The following is a 14,716-nucleotide window of genomic DNA, read 5'->3' on the forward strand; positions in this document are numbered from 1 at the left end:
CATCATGTGACATCACTGATTTCGTAGTGTGATAGGTCCTGTGTACGGGGGTGTATGGAAGTGAGGCCATGTAGCGCATTGGGGCTGTTACTGATGGTACTTTTTTGGAAACCTGTAACTGTGGTAGCTTCGGGGGTTGTGTTTGAGGGAGGGGGATTGTTAGAAAAGCCGTCCATCAAATATTGGGTTAGTCTACGTTTTCATAATCTTAAAAACATTTTGAATTTGTGTCGGTCTATTAGTATGGAAATACCAGCAATGTCATTGCATTTTAAAAATTGTCTAAATTTGTTGTAGGCTTTTTTTTTTTCTCCATGTGCGATATTGTCTAGTGTGTCCACAGCAGGGTGAGCTCAATGTCGTTCATGACATTGAGCACACACTCTGAACAATATCATTAACGATATCGTTCAGCGCCGGGCTCTCTCCCCCATTCCCGAACATGCAGTAACCTGACAATATTGTCAGGTTGGCCTGCATGTTTACCTGATGAACGATAATGACGAACGACCCGCGGGAACGCGCATCATCGTTATCGTTCAACGTTTTGGTGTTAAAAATGGACGATAAAGTGGATGACTAAATGATAACGATAGCGTTATCGTTCAGTCATCCACTTTAATCGCCCAGTGTGTACGCACCTTTACTGTTTTTTTTTACGCCACAGTTAAATCTAGACATTTTTTTTTTTTAATTGTCTTAAAATTTTATCAAATTTACAGACTTTTTAATCGATACATTCTTTCGTTCGTTTTCTTTATTGCAAGACAATAAGCAACGCCAAAGTCTTGTAATAGAAGATGAAATTATTTGAATTTACAAGGTTGAATTATCTAGAGATTGAAGTAAGAATTTTTCTGTAATGTGATGATGTATGAACAAGAATGAATCTAGTGCGTAGTTAGAAATGACAGCTGGTTTATAAGTGGATGACTGTAGCACTTGTTCCATCAGGGGCCAGCTGTCAAGTGTGTGTCTCTGTTTAGGAGCCGGCTGTCACTTCCACCCATGCATATGGTCCCACTTTTCTCCAACATTGATTCATCATGACTGAAGCTCCCCAGAAGATGCATTGCTGATATGAAGTTTGGTCTGATGTGTACTGTTGTTTTAGCAAGGATGTGTATTACGCTCCATTTAATATTTGCTGCTGCTGCATGACATCACTTATTGTTGTACAGTCTATGGGGCATATCCATTTGCATCGAAGCAGATTCAGACTCGGACGAACACAGATATACAAGTGTTGCACATCAAATGAATCAGTGGAGTATTGTGGTGTGTCATAGTGACATTGCCTTGCCACTAAGACGCATTTTCCGGCGAAAAAAAGGCGCTTGGCGCGAGTGCAGCAATAATGTACTTGGACACATCTGTATTTATCACCATTGCTCTTTGGAATTGGCGATACTAGTGAGGAGGCACATGGATGTTTTATGTATTACTAGCTAGGATACTTGGTGTTGCAGTTGAAGACTGGATCCTAAGGTACACCTGCAGCCTTTATTTGTTTACATTGTCCTCACCTATAACCACATTCCATTACCCTGAAAAGGACCCCACTGTTTGCTAACATGCATGAAAACAGTGGCGTAACTATCGTGGGTGCAAGGGGTGCGGCTGCTATGGTGCCCGAGCTGCCTCTGTGGCCCGCCACTCCCCCTGCACCCAGTCACGCACACAAGGTGGGCCGGTCCTGTGCAGGCCGTCAAGGGGACCCGGGGGTCAGCGATGTTGATTTTTTGGCGGCCCACCAGCTATTTACAGCTGGCACACTGTCAGGCAGTCATGGAGAGATCGCCGCCGGTTGCAAGGCAATCAGAGATTGCAGACCAGCACCAGATTAAAATTGCACTGGCGCTTTCTGTCCATGTCTGCTGCTGCCTCCCGGTTCCAAATACACACCTGCTGGCTGCTAGAGGGACATGGGGAGTTGAGTTGCTGGGGTGGGCATAATGTGTAAGGGGCACTACTATTGTGTGGAATAATGTGTTATATGGGGAACTACTACGTGGCATAATCTGTAAAGGGCATTACTGTGTGGTATAGTGTGTAAGGGGCATTACTACTGCCTGGCATAATGTGTATAAGGGGTACTACTGTGTGGCATAACCTGAATGGGCTCTGTGTAGGGGAAAACGTATGTGTTATTTTTACCTCTGGGGGGGGGGCGGGTTTTGGCCGGGCCGGCCTTTTAAGCTCTAGTTATGCCCTTGCATGCAAACATAGAGGCTGATACAGATATAATTGGTGTTCATAATTCTAAGCTGATATTGCAAAGCCAAATATAAAACTTAATTGTTATTGTTCATAAATAAAAAGAATTCCAAAAACACATTAAAATAAGTGAAATATTAAAAGAAGAACAAAGATGTGTAGAAAAGATAGGTATCCTTACCCTCAGATAAAACCTAAAAAGTCACGTAGTTCATCGTAATCACCATTAAACACAATAAAGAGTAGATTCTGTTAGCTATAATAGCTAATCCTCCCTATTCAATGATAAAATGTAAATGTCATCCAGTAGTATATTTCCATGGTGATCAATTGGTAATCACAATATATGTATGGGCACAAAGTGAGCTGTGTGCTGGTGACATTAATAGATTGTGTAAGGAGAAGTCCTATAATGATTAGATCAGTATAAGTATTTGAAAAAAGAACCATTACATATGGAGGAGTTAATATGCAAAGAAAAATAAATCACCATTCGATTTACTAGTTTAAGGATGTATTGTGACCTAATCAGACATCTTGGTCAGAGTTGTCAGTATATGTTCCTTTAAGGTGCTTAATGCCTTCAATATAATTAGAGTCGATAGCTATTTGTGTTGAGAGGGGAGTGCGCTCTACTGCCACCGGTTCCAGAACTCCATTCCTTAAAGAAAGAGGCGCACTGATATCAGCAACGACCTCCGACCCTGACTGACCGCCCTACTGCACATGTGCAGATTGTCCGTGCGACTTCTCTTATGTCCTCCATAGGAGAGGACGTGACCCTGAGTGTTTCCTACACTGGGACTGTACGATACAGCTGAGACTCCGCCAACACCACTGTGTCACCAATGCTGCAGAGCTACTGCCACTACTGTCAGTGTGTGCTACACCAAGCTGCACTCCACCTGCATTAACACCATATGTTCCTGGCTGGCTATGTTCTACCTGTTATATGCCTGTGTTGTGTATTTACTGCATACCTGCGTTAACTCTGTGTTGCCCTGCACACCTTTTCTGCTGGTTTATAAACCTGCAAGCCTGGTTAAGTGATCTGCCATGTGCACTGACCGCCACACCCATGACACCTATCAACACCATATGTTCTGCCAGTAGGTTATGGGCCCAGGCACAGCATGTGAAGAATAAGGGCACCAAGAAAATGGCTGCAGCAGCACAGAATAAATGGATCTGTGTAAGTAACAGGAAAAAGTGCTTTATTCATATTAAGGGTGAAAATAGACAGGACAGGGGCTAGTATGAGCTTCATCAAGTTAACAGGTTCATAGAACTATGCTGCATGGAAGTTTGCCATATAGATGCATGTAATGCAGAGAAAGTTGTTGAAGGTTACTCAGATGATGTAGATAAAGCCATGAGGACCTTAGTGTTCCATCATTCACAGGATGATGACCGCACATGAAATGTGTGTAGCTTTGCAGACCTCTTATGTATACAAAGGCTTAGGGGTCTATGTACTATGCTTTGCAGAGATAAAGTACCAACCAATCACCACCTAACTGTAATTTTTCCTATAAAGTGACAGGAGCTGATTGGATAGTACTTGTTCTGTCTCCAAGGCTTAGTACATAGACTCCTATATGAGAAGAATCAGCCTGAGGTGCAATCTGGTCGGCACTGACCCAAGTGCATTCAAGAACATGAATGAATTAATATATAGATAGGATACTGTCTTATTTTTTCGTCAGGGTCCATAGGGATCCACAGGGATACCATGGGGTGTGTGTGGTTGGAGCGATCCAGGCACCAAACAGTCAAAGCTTTAGCTCCCAGGATGCACCGGTCCTCCTCCACATATACCCTGCACCCAGCCACAGGCAGACAGTTTTAAGTTTGTGCCGGCAGGAATGGTCGCACCTTTAGACAGGGGAACTGCTACGGCAGTCCCAAGCTTTATTTTTATGAGTTTATTTTCTTTTTTACATCGGAGCAAGCAGTGCTAGACGTCCTGATGGGCGCCTGCGCTACGGTTCCATCTACCAACACTCCACTGGATTCCAGGGCTGCAGCCGGAGAAAAGGGGAAGACAGGTAAGTAAATTCCCCACTTGAGGGGAATCGCGTGTTTATGCAGTCCTTACCTCCGGTTGTGGAGACCAGCCGGAGGACGCTGTAGTGGAGCGTCCAGTTCGTCGGCACCCTCACTAGACCACCGGGGCAGTTAAGTCTGGCGTCGGGGACCATATCGAGGCCAGCGGCACCCGGCGGTTGATTCTGCAGAAGGGGGGTAGGCTCTTCCCCGGCTGTCCCTCCCCCAGCCCGTAGTGTGATCCCTCACAAGAGGATTCCTGCCTCTGAGCTGCTTCTGCTCCTCACCCTCCTCCCTATATGAGACGCTCAGCACCCATTACTCAGGGCTTTTCTGAAGCTACAGGTCTCAGGAGATTTGGGTCCAGTCTCCCTGTATACCTCTCCCCCGGACCAGGTTATACAGTGCACAATCCTACCAACCTTTAGAGGCTTGAGTAGTTGATTCAGTGCCCTTTATAAGTATATTTATTTGCATTCTATGTGACTTGTGCTAGCTCTGCTGTTGTGGTATACTGTCTTAAAACTTTCTGACTGTCAGTTTTATCTATCCCTGCTGCTCTTTCTTAAACCCTCAACTACCAGGTGCGTAGGGGTTCATTATTACTTCACATCTACCTGTATTTGTGAAGGGTGTCACATTGCATTACTAGCTTTACACTGATTATGTGCTGCTTACTGGCTATTATTAAGTCTTCTAAAGGCAAGGTTAAACAGCAGCCTGCGGTCCCTGTGCTGATTACTTTCAGATCCTGTTCAGCGGGCTTGTACCGTCAGGATTCCGGGCAGGACGATCTGTGTACTATTTGTTATGTACCACCTCTCCAGTCCACCGTACCAGCTCCTGTCCAGGAGCCACCTTGGGTGTCATCCTTATCCCAGGTTATGACGCATGTAGTGGACTGCTTGTCCACTAAATGTTACATGCGGACAGACAGTTAGCCGCCAAAGCACATAGGCAGACTGTATCATCCTCTCAGTCCACCCAGCTTTCGGATTTTGATGCATCATCTGAGGAGGCAGATAATGCATAAGGTTCTCTCCTCGGGTCAGCCTCGGGCGAGGAGGAACGTCATTCAACAGTGGATTTCCCTTCTTTAGTGAGGGCGGTTAAATCTATCCTAAATATAGAGGATGATGAACCGGCCCCTAAGCCAAAAACCCGATATTTAAACGTCAAAAGGTGGCTAAGGCTGTATTCTCCATCAGAACAGCTCACTGAGCTCACGGGGGAAGCTTGGGGTACTCCTGGCAAACTGTTCCAGCTTCCAAAAAAGACTAGCGTCTTTTTACCCACTCCCTGCTTGTGAGTGTACTAAGTGGGAAGTCCAACCCTACTGTTGATTCGCATGTGGCATGCTTAGTCAAAAGCTCTTCGCTGCCTTTACCGTCTACATCCTCCCTTAAGGATGCTACTAATAGAAAACTGGAAACTGTCTGAAGTCAGTCTACACACTTAATGGCGCTATTACTCGGCCGGCTATGGACGCAGCCTGGGTAACTAAGGCTATCGAAGGATGGACAGAGGCTCTGGAAGACAGCCTGCCATTACACGCTACCAGGGAACAACTGGCTTACATCTCCCATATTCAGGAAGTGGCCTCTTATTTGGGAGAAGCTGCTTTGGATACTGGACTCCTTGCCTCTAAGGCATCTCTGACCTCGGTAGTCACCCGCCGGGTCCTTTGTCTACGGTCCTGGAAAGCGGACACGGAATCCAAGAAGGCACTCGAAACTTTAACCTTCTCTGGAGACAGGCTGTTCGGCGCAGAGTGGACAGAATCGTGGCTACCGTGGCAGCCTGTAAATCTGCTTTTCTGCCATCAGCAGCTGCCCCTAAGCCTAGGCTGTCCTCCTTTTGGTCCTTTCGCTATCAGGGTAAGGCAATAGGACAGTCCTTTCCCAGGCAGCCTAGTTCTCACAAAACCACCAAGCCATGATTCAAGCAGTCTTGGTCGGCCAGACGTCCAGCTTCCAAGTTTGATGACAAACCTTCCGCCTGATAGGCCGGGCCTCCTACTGGGGGATTCCAAGGTGGGAGGCTGACTTCTTCGATTTGCCGACTCTTGGCATCAAACAACAACAAACGCCTGGGGCCGATAAGTGGTCTTTCAGGGGTACGCCCTCACATTCCTGAGGCGTCCTCCCAGGCAATTTTTTTTGTACAGGTACTCCATCAAGACGCTGGCCCTCCAGGAAGCCATTCACTCCCTGCTACGTTCAGGTGTGACAATACTGGTTCCGTTGATTAAGCGGGGAACTTGTTTTTATCCACACTTTTTTTTTTTTTTTGTTTGGTTCAAAAGCCAAACTGGTCTCATCGGCCGATTCTGAATCTCAAATCCCTCAACAAATTTATCTAAATACCCAAGTTCCACATGGAGACTCTACGATCAATCGTCCTGGCATTGGAGCCTGGGGATTTTATGGTTTATCTGGTCATTCAGGATGCTTACCTGCATGTCAGGAGCATCTCCACCCTTAGGGGAAACTGTTTTAGGACATCCCATGGTATCCCTAAGGAGCTGTATGGACCCTGAAGAATAAATGAAGAGTTATGGTAGACTTGCCTTTGTTAACTTTCTTGGAAGTCCATAGGGTCCACAGGGCACCCACCCTGACGCACCTGGCTTGAATGGGTATTTTCTTCTTGGTCACGGATTCCCTCTTCTTTTGTGAGAGTGTTTCTTGTGTATATTGTTATTCCTGGAGGAGGATCGCTGCATCCTAGAAGCTAAAGCTTTGACTGTTTGGTGCCCGGATCACTCCAACCACACACACCCCATGGTATCCCTATGGACTTCAAAGAAATAGAGTTAACAAAGGTAAGTCTACCATAACTCTTAATTTCTCAGCAATTGACTTCTGTAGGCATCCAAGTAGACAACGTGGATGTTGCAATGTTGGTGCTGCAAAACCTTACACCAGAATATCATTTTCTGGTAGTAGCTTTGGAGTCATGTGCTGCCAAGCTATCAGTGGAGATTGTATGTACATGCAGCTGCAGTTTCAAAGGTGCTTTCCTGATGAGACCAATGCAGAGAATTCTGCCTTGCTCTCAAAGGGCACAAAACCCAAAAAGCATAAGTACAAGTGCTTAAAGTGTCACAAGATGCAACATAAGGCCTCAGAATGCAGAGCAAGTGAACTGAGTGGTACGTTTTCACAGAAGCATGTCAAAAGGAATGAGTCAGCATTAAATGGTAGCCAACAGTCACTGCAAGGATTGCTGGTACATGGATTCAGGAGCCACAAGGCACTACAGCTGCAATGAGAGTTGGTTGAAGTCATTAAAGTCATGTGATCTTTAAAATGTCAGGGGAATAGGAGATAAAGCCCTAAATGCCACAGAAGTCAGGACAGTTTACTGTGCAAAACAATTGTCACAGACATTGAAGATGTAATATTTGTGCCAGATCTAGGAGCCAATCTGATTGTATCCCTTCTTCTTCAGTACACTGATGGCAATGTCCAATTTGCAGAGGGACATTGTGTTATGTACAATAAAATAAGGACTCTATTTGCAATGGCTACATGGTGTCAACAACAGTACACCCTAGACACTGAGGACTGTTGTGTAATGGCCGTTTCAGATTTCAACGAGTCCGTGGAGCTGTGGCATAGGAGACTGGGTCATATAGGGTGACCGGGATGTCCGTGCACAACCCAGAGAGACCAGAATGTGAAAGTTGCATGAAGGGTGAGTGTACACATTGCCCCTTTCCAAAGTCCGTATCCTGAGCAAAGGCACCATTGGAACTAGTGCACACAGATGGTGTGGACAGTTGAAAGTAGATTCAATGAGCGGTAACAGCTACTTCATAATGTTTTTAGATGACGCTACGAGGATGATCCAGCTCCAATTAACGATTGCCTACACACCTGAACAGAATGGCGTGAGTGAAAGACAAAACATAACAATCGTTCAGTGAGCACGGACTATGCTAAGTGATGCTAGTCTGGATAAGAGATTCTGGGCAGAAGCAATCCTAACTGCAGTGTACTTCAAGAATCCAGCACCTGCCATGGCCATCAAAGGTAAAACACCATTGGAGGCGTGCTCCAGTAAAAAGCCAAGCATCAGTCATCTTTGTTTCTTTCGGTGTAAAGCAGAGACACAAGTTGAATCCCAAGTCTATCTCCTGTATCATGCTTGGATATTGTCAATGGAGCAAAGGAAATAGATTGTGGTACATTGACAACCAAAAGCTTATAAAGTCAAGAGACATAGTATTTCATGAATCGGCTTCAACTAAAGACCAGCTGGATTTTGCAATTCCACAAAAACTTGTGATGCTAGGTATGCTGGAAGCGTGTCAGAAATTGAGACCACAAATACAAGTGATCAATCACAGAGCAGGAGCTCTACAAGGAGCAACAAAGGCAAACCGCCTAAAAGATACAGTATAGCGTTTAATTTTTTAACTTTGTCTGCTATAAACCCTAAACCATATAACAAGCAAAGTCAAGCGACTGTTAAGAGTGGAAATCCGCAATAGACAAGGAGCTTACAGCTTTAAATGACAATGCTAACATGGACCATTGTTGAAAAGCCAGGGCCGCAGTGTGGATGTGCTGAGATGTTACTGCGACCCCGGTCACACTGCCCTGGACATCACAGCATAATTAACATGCTGCAGGCATTTGGGAGATGAGACTGAGGCGTTTTGGCAGGCTTCCCGAAACCAGTTGCTGCATCTCTGGACACAGTTTCGCTGCCCTAGCAGCGTAGTTTTGTCGGACATCCTGAGTAACCCGAGGGCTACTCAGATGTCCAATACTGCGATGCTGATCTGCTGCAACGTATTTGAACGCAGCCAGCGGATCTGAGAAGCCGGCAGTGGGCATCTTGCGGCTATTGCATATTGTGGCTCTAGACATTTGCATCCACCTCTGAATCAGGCCCATTGCCATAAAATACCAATTTTATAAGGGGTTGGGTATGGGATGCCGGCGCTTGAGATCCTGGCGGTCAGAATCCTGATGCCATCATCCCAACAGGGGTAGGATACTGACACCTGTTGGTAAGTATCCTAGCCCTACCCCTAAACCTAACCCTCCCTTCCCGCTGCCTAAACCTACCCCCCCCTCCATAGCCTAACCCTAACTGTCCTCCTAGTGCCTAACATTAACCCCTAACCCTCCCCCCTAACCCCACTATTTACCGTCCACTACATCCCTTTATAAGAGAGCTGGTAGATGGTGAATTGAGTAGTGTCAAATATGTGGCAAGTGAGGAAAATGTTGTTGATACTGTATGTTGACCAAAGGTTTGACGTCAGATATACTAAATGCCTTGCTGCAAAAATGTGGACTGGAATGCATTTGAAAGTTGACATGTTATATTATGTTTTTGTTTTGTATATACCCTATGTTTTCTGTTACAGGTCAGACATACAAATGTGGAATGTTTGTTACCAGACACTGCCTTGAACGAGGCTGGGTGTTATGGAGTCCGTTCCTTAGAGACAGAGTTGTGCTTATGTCAGCATGGTCCCCATCCATGACTAAATGCGCTACTGTGTGTGCGCAGCTTCTCCATGCTTCTTCACTTCGCCATACTCCATAGTAGAGGGCGTTCCCCTGAGTGTCTCCTACACTATAACTGTGTATGATATAGCGGAGACACCACTGCGTCACCACTGCTGAAGGGCTACTGCCACACGGTCAGTGTATACTGCTGTGTGCTACATTAAGCTGCACAACACCTGCATTAACCGCATATTTTCCTATGCTATATGCCTGCATTGTATATTTACCTGCATTAACCTGTGGTACCCTGCAAACTTTTTCTGCCGTTTAATAAACCTACAAGCCTGGGTAATTTATCTATCGTGTGGACCTACCTCCAATCGCACACCGCTGACACCTATCAACACCATAGGTGCTGCCAATAATTTGCACTAACAGGGTATTGAGTTACATAAAATAACAATGTATCACAGATGTTTTTTTTACTCTCTGTGCAGTATTGTTCCAATACTGTTGCTCAAGTTGTGGCAGCCCCTCTCGGCTCATCCGTTTCTCACTTAAAATATGCGCATGAACATGAGGGTGGTTCAATAAGTAAGGTGACAAGACCTCTCACATGTATAATGTTCTCTGTTTCATGCCAGGCCAGAGCAGGTAGACCACTACTTCCTCTCATGGCCATTAGACTGTGCCTCATATCAGTCATACTGTCCCAACATCAGGTGTAAGATGGCGGGGCTGGCGGAAACATGGTCAAACATTGAGGTGCGTAGTATGATAGGATTTTTGCGACACATCAGCTGCTGAAATCCATCACCAACTTTTCGAGGTGTACGGTGATAATGTCATGTTACGGAAACAGGTTTGGGTTGGGTGCACTTCCTTTGGTAACGGGAGGACAGACGTTCAAGATGAGCAGCGATCCAAACGGCCGAGCATGTCCACCACAGATGACAATTTGTCCATCATTAAAGGTCTGATTCAGTAGGATAGACACATTCGAGTTCGTTATATTGCTTACGAACTGAGCATCTCAGTGGGTACTGTGCACAAGTGGGGTACAGGAAAAAGTGATCATGCTGAAGTACCAAAACTCCTCACAGAAGTTCACAAAACCAATAGGATGCGATTGTCTCTCCTGCACCTGATACGGTTCCATGAGGAGGGGGTGTTGTTTCTGCAGCATATTGCTACAGGCGATGAAAACATGGGTGCATCGTGTGACACAGGAGATGAAGTAAGTATCCATGACATGGAAACACGCATCATCCCCACCTTCACAGAAATTCAAAACCACTTCATCAGCAAAGAAGGTCATGGTTTTTTTTTCTTTGGGACCACAAGGGCGTGCTTGTGGTTGATTTCTTCACCAAGGAATATACTGTGAGTGCTGTCTACTATTGTGACACATTGAGCCGGGTGCGGAGGGCAAAAAAAAAAACACGAAAAAGAAAATAAATAAGTAAATACAATAAAAGGTTTTACAAGTAAGATATCAGATGATGTCATATTACAATGGACAAACAAGTTGGTATACAGTCATTATTCATGTCGCTTATTATGCTTATATACTAAAAAGCAGTGAAGACGTATTACAAATAGAGATATGCATATACTAACAAGTGATTGAGTAGCATTGCTCCCTCCCTCCCCCACTGGACGCTACATATTAGATATAGATGTAGAATTGGTGACGGATAGCATCTCAGAGGATGAGCATAAGTGGAGTTAAACCATTTGGTCCATATGTGGTCAAATTTAGTTTAGCGTTTCTAGCCAAATAAGTATATTTCTCATGCGCAATTGCGATGGAAACTAGGGATAGCCATAATACTCCGGTCCAGTGGGTGCCATCCAGGAGTGGGCAATACAGACTTTGGGCAGCATATAGACATTCAATACCTACTGATGAGTGTGTCCATCAAGTAAGCGCTCATCTATAATTCCAAGCGTATATACAACAGGAGTAAGAACAGCCTGCGGGACTCCTGTAGAGGAGATTACTCTGAGTATTTTTCCCCAAAATGATGTAATCTGAGGGCAATCCCAAAGCAAATGCCAAAAGGTGGGCAAAGGGGCATTGCATTCAGGGACATTTGAATCTCAAGCCCCCCCCCCCCCACCCAAACTTGCATAAGCGGTCGGTGGTTAGATAAGCACGGTGTAACAGAAATAGCAGAATTTGTTGGAAGTGAATTGAGGTGGTAGCTAGTCTTGGACATCCCAATGCATCCTGCCATGTTTCATCCTGTATTACTCCTAAATTGACCTCTCATTTAGTTCTAAGAGCCGGCAAATCGTCATGTGGTGGGCCTGCATAATAAAGGCGTAAGATAGGAAGCAAAGCGACGAGATCAGCCTATAGACATACTTTTTTTTTTTTGACAGAGAAATCCTGAATATTTGGGGGGCACCAGGGAACTGAGTTGCTAAGGCATGTCTGAGCTGGAGGTATCTAAAGAAACAATGGTCATGTTAAACCAACATTTCACATGGATCAAGTGACTCTGGGTAATCCATCCCACATCTGCCTATCTCTTAGAACTATTGGGTCGAACCTGTAGTTCAATTCTCTGCATACATACTCAAAAAATATAAGACACTAATTATTATGGGTGGCAAGAGTATCCATCACAATGACCGCAAGGTTCTATCTTGTCAGTCACCGCACGATTAAGTATGCGCTCTGCGCAATCTGCCAATGACCCTGTCTCATGTGTAAGTAGGTGATAGATAGACAGAACAGCTTAGTGCTTGTTCACAAAGGCTATTTTATCACAGTTATTACAGAATTGCAAAACTACATTTCAATACTTCCATTGTAATATCACAGGCAGCACAGACGGTGTAATGGTTAGCATTACTGCCTCACAACACTGAAGTCGTGGATTCGTTTGCCATCATGGCCCTAACTGTGTGGAGTTTGTATATTCTCCCTGTGCCTGCGTGGGTTTCCTCCAGGTGCTCTGGTTTCCTCCCACACTCCAAAAATATACTGGTGGCTTAATAGCCTCCCAAGCAAAATTAACCCTAGTGTGTATGTGTGTGAGCATGTGATAGGGAATATAGAGTGTAAGCTCCACTGTGGCAGGGACTGATGCGAATGGCCAAATATTCTCTCTGTAATGCGCTGCGGAATATGAGTGCGCTATATAAATAACTGATAATAATAATAATCTAAGCATTTGCCACCATTTTGGAATTCTAAATGCACGGTTTATTAATCCTATATATGGGTTTCAAAATTGTCCTCTGAAATTTAATTTCATCAGTTGTCATGCTATAATAAAGTATCTTGTGTGTTAATTATACAATCCATCTTCTCCAAAGCTTTTCCTTTCTGCTTGTGTCTGAAACAGCAGATGGTCTTTTTGCAATGTACCTGAACCTAGATGTCTCTAGATCTGCGTCTTGAATACAAATGTGCTTATGCATTGGCAGATCTTGCCATTGAACCAATGAAGTTTGATGTATGTCCTATTTGGCCACAAGTGTTTGCAAGGTCCATCCAGCTAGTGTTTGGTTAGAACAGCCAGATACTATAGGTCACATAGGTCGGGGAAATGTCAGGCGTCTACATCTAGACGCCTAGCATTTCACCCTCGCCGGGATATGACAGTGGGGAAGCCGGCTGTCTGTATTAAGGCAGCCGGCTTCCCGATTGTATACCATGTTGGGTATGTGATGCGCATTAAATTGCAGCACTGTGACTAGATGTCTCCCGCCCCCCCCACGCTGCTTCACCATCTGATCAAAATGGCCACTCACATTTCTGTGCTGATCTCTAAATACACATCTTGTCCAACTTGCACTATAACCATAATATCCACTCCCCCTACTACCTAGATCTCCTAACTGTACTATACGAATTTGTGGAAGCCTCTAAGTCATTACCTCAGTCTCTTTCCAAACTTTACAACCTTTAAAGCCCTACTTTAAAAGAGTCTGTTTTCCTCTATCTTTGCACCATTCTCAGCATTTTCTCTTATCTTATGGTGACATTCTGGGACCAATTATGTACCCCACCTACTCTATCCTTTGCCAGCCCTTTCATATATGAGGCCCTGTAAAGCAAGCAGGTCCCTACCTAGCTTGGTGCCAGGCTGTTTTAATGTGCACGTCACTGTCATTCTCCAGTTGAACACTATGGAATGGATCTTACACTGTATAACTGATTATTACTTTCACCCAGTTGGGTTTGTTATAGTTCTCGATGCTACAAACTTTAGTGTGATCGCGGAATGATACAGAGATTCTCCTGCTGTACATGTTTCCTTTCTGCAGATATTCCCCTCCGACAAGTAGTGGCTGAGGATTGTGTAGCCTTCCTCCTGAACTGGAGAGAAAATGACTACCTAACTCTGCAAGTCCCTGCCTCCATGCTGCAAAGTAATCCCTATTTAAAGGTACCATCATTCTATCAGTCAGCTGTTTCCTAAATAGGCACTTAAATAATCACAGTTCAGTGCTGTATTATTTCAGTACAGTTTGTAATTCCTTTCTATGGAGACCGCCATACTGCATATCCGTCTTATCTTTACATTGCACCATTTCATGAACACGGATATAGAACTAATAAGCTGTAGTTTCTCTTTGAATCTACTAATCTTTGCAGCTGCAGTTATTGTTGTCTGCACCATATAAATCCATTACAAGGTGTGAGATGATGCTTTGTTTCATCCCTAGCTCGGCCAGCTTTTGGCAGCCACCTGTAAAGAGCTATCGGGACCAGATAGCCGGAGAACAGCGAAAGATCTATGGGAGGTGGTGGTAAATATATGCAGCATCTCCAACCAGTACAAGTGCAGTAGTGACGGCAGGATCAGCCTGATAAAGAACAGAGACTCCACAATGGGCATCATGTATAGGTATGTGGTTAGATCAGTGGTTCTCAAACTCGGTCCTCAGGACCCCACACAGTGCATGTTTTCCAGGTCACACAGCAGGTGCACAGGTGACATTTTAAAAGATCCACAGTTGGA

At 44.8% G+C, this 14,716-nt stretch overlaps 1 protein-coding gene across 2 annotated transcripts in view; it reads left to right on the forward strand.

Annotated features, from left to right (window-relative positions):
• INTS8 (integrator complex subunit 8) overlaps positions 1 to 14,716 on the forward strand; it is a 129,348-nt gene that overhangs the window by 47,963 nt on the left and 66,669 nt on the right. For both annotated transcript variants that reach the window (XM_088471357.1, XM_088471356.1), the window contains exons 17-18: positions 14,019 to 14,140; positions 14,421 to 14,602. In XM_088471357.1, coding sequence (XP_088327483.1) covers positions 14,019 to 14,140; positions 14,421 to 14,602 — 304 coding nt within the window. The remainder of the gene's footprint in view (positions 1 to 14,018; positions 14,141 to 14,420; positions 14,603 to 14,716) is intronic.

Source organism: Taudactylus pleione, unplaced genomic scaffold (genome assembly GCF_031769625.1).
Source record: "Taudactylus pleione unplaced genomic scaffold, aTauple2 ptg000114l, whole genome shotgun sequence".
NCBI lineage: Eukaryota > Metazoa > Chordata > Amphibia > Anura > Myobatrachidae > Taudactylus > Taudactylus pleione.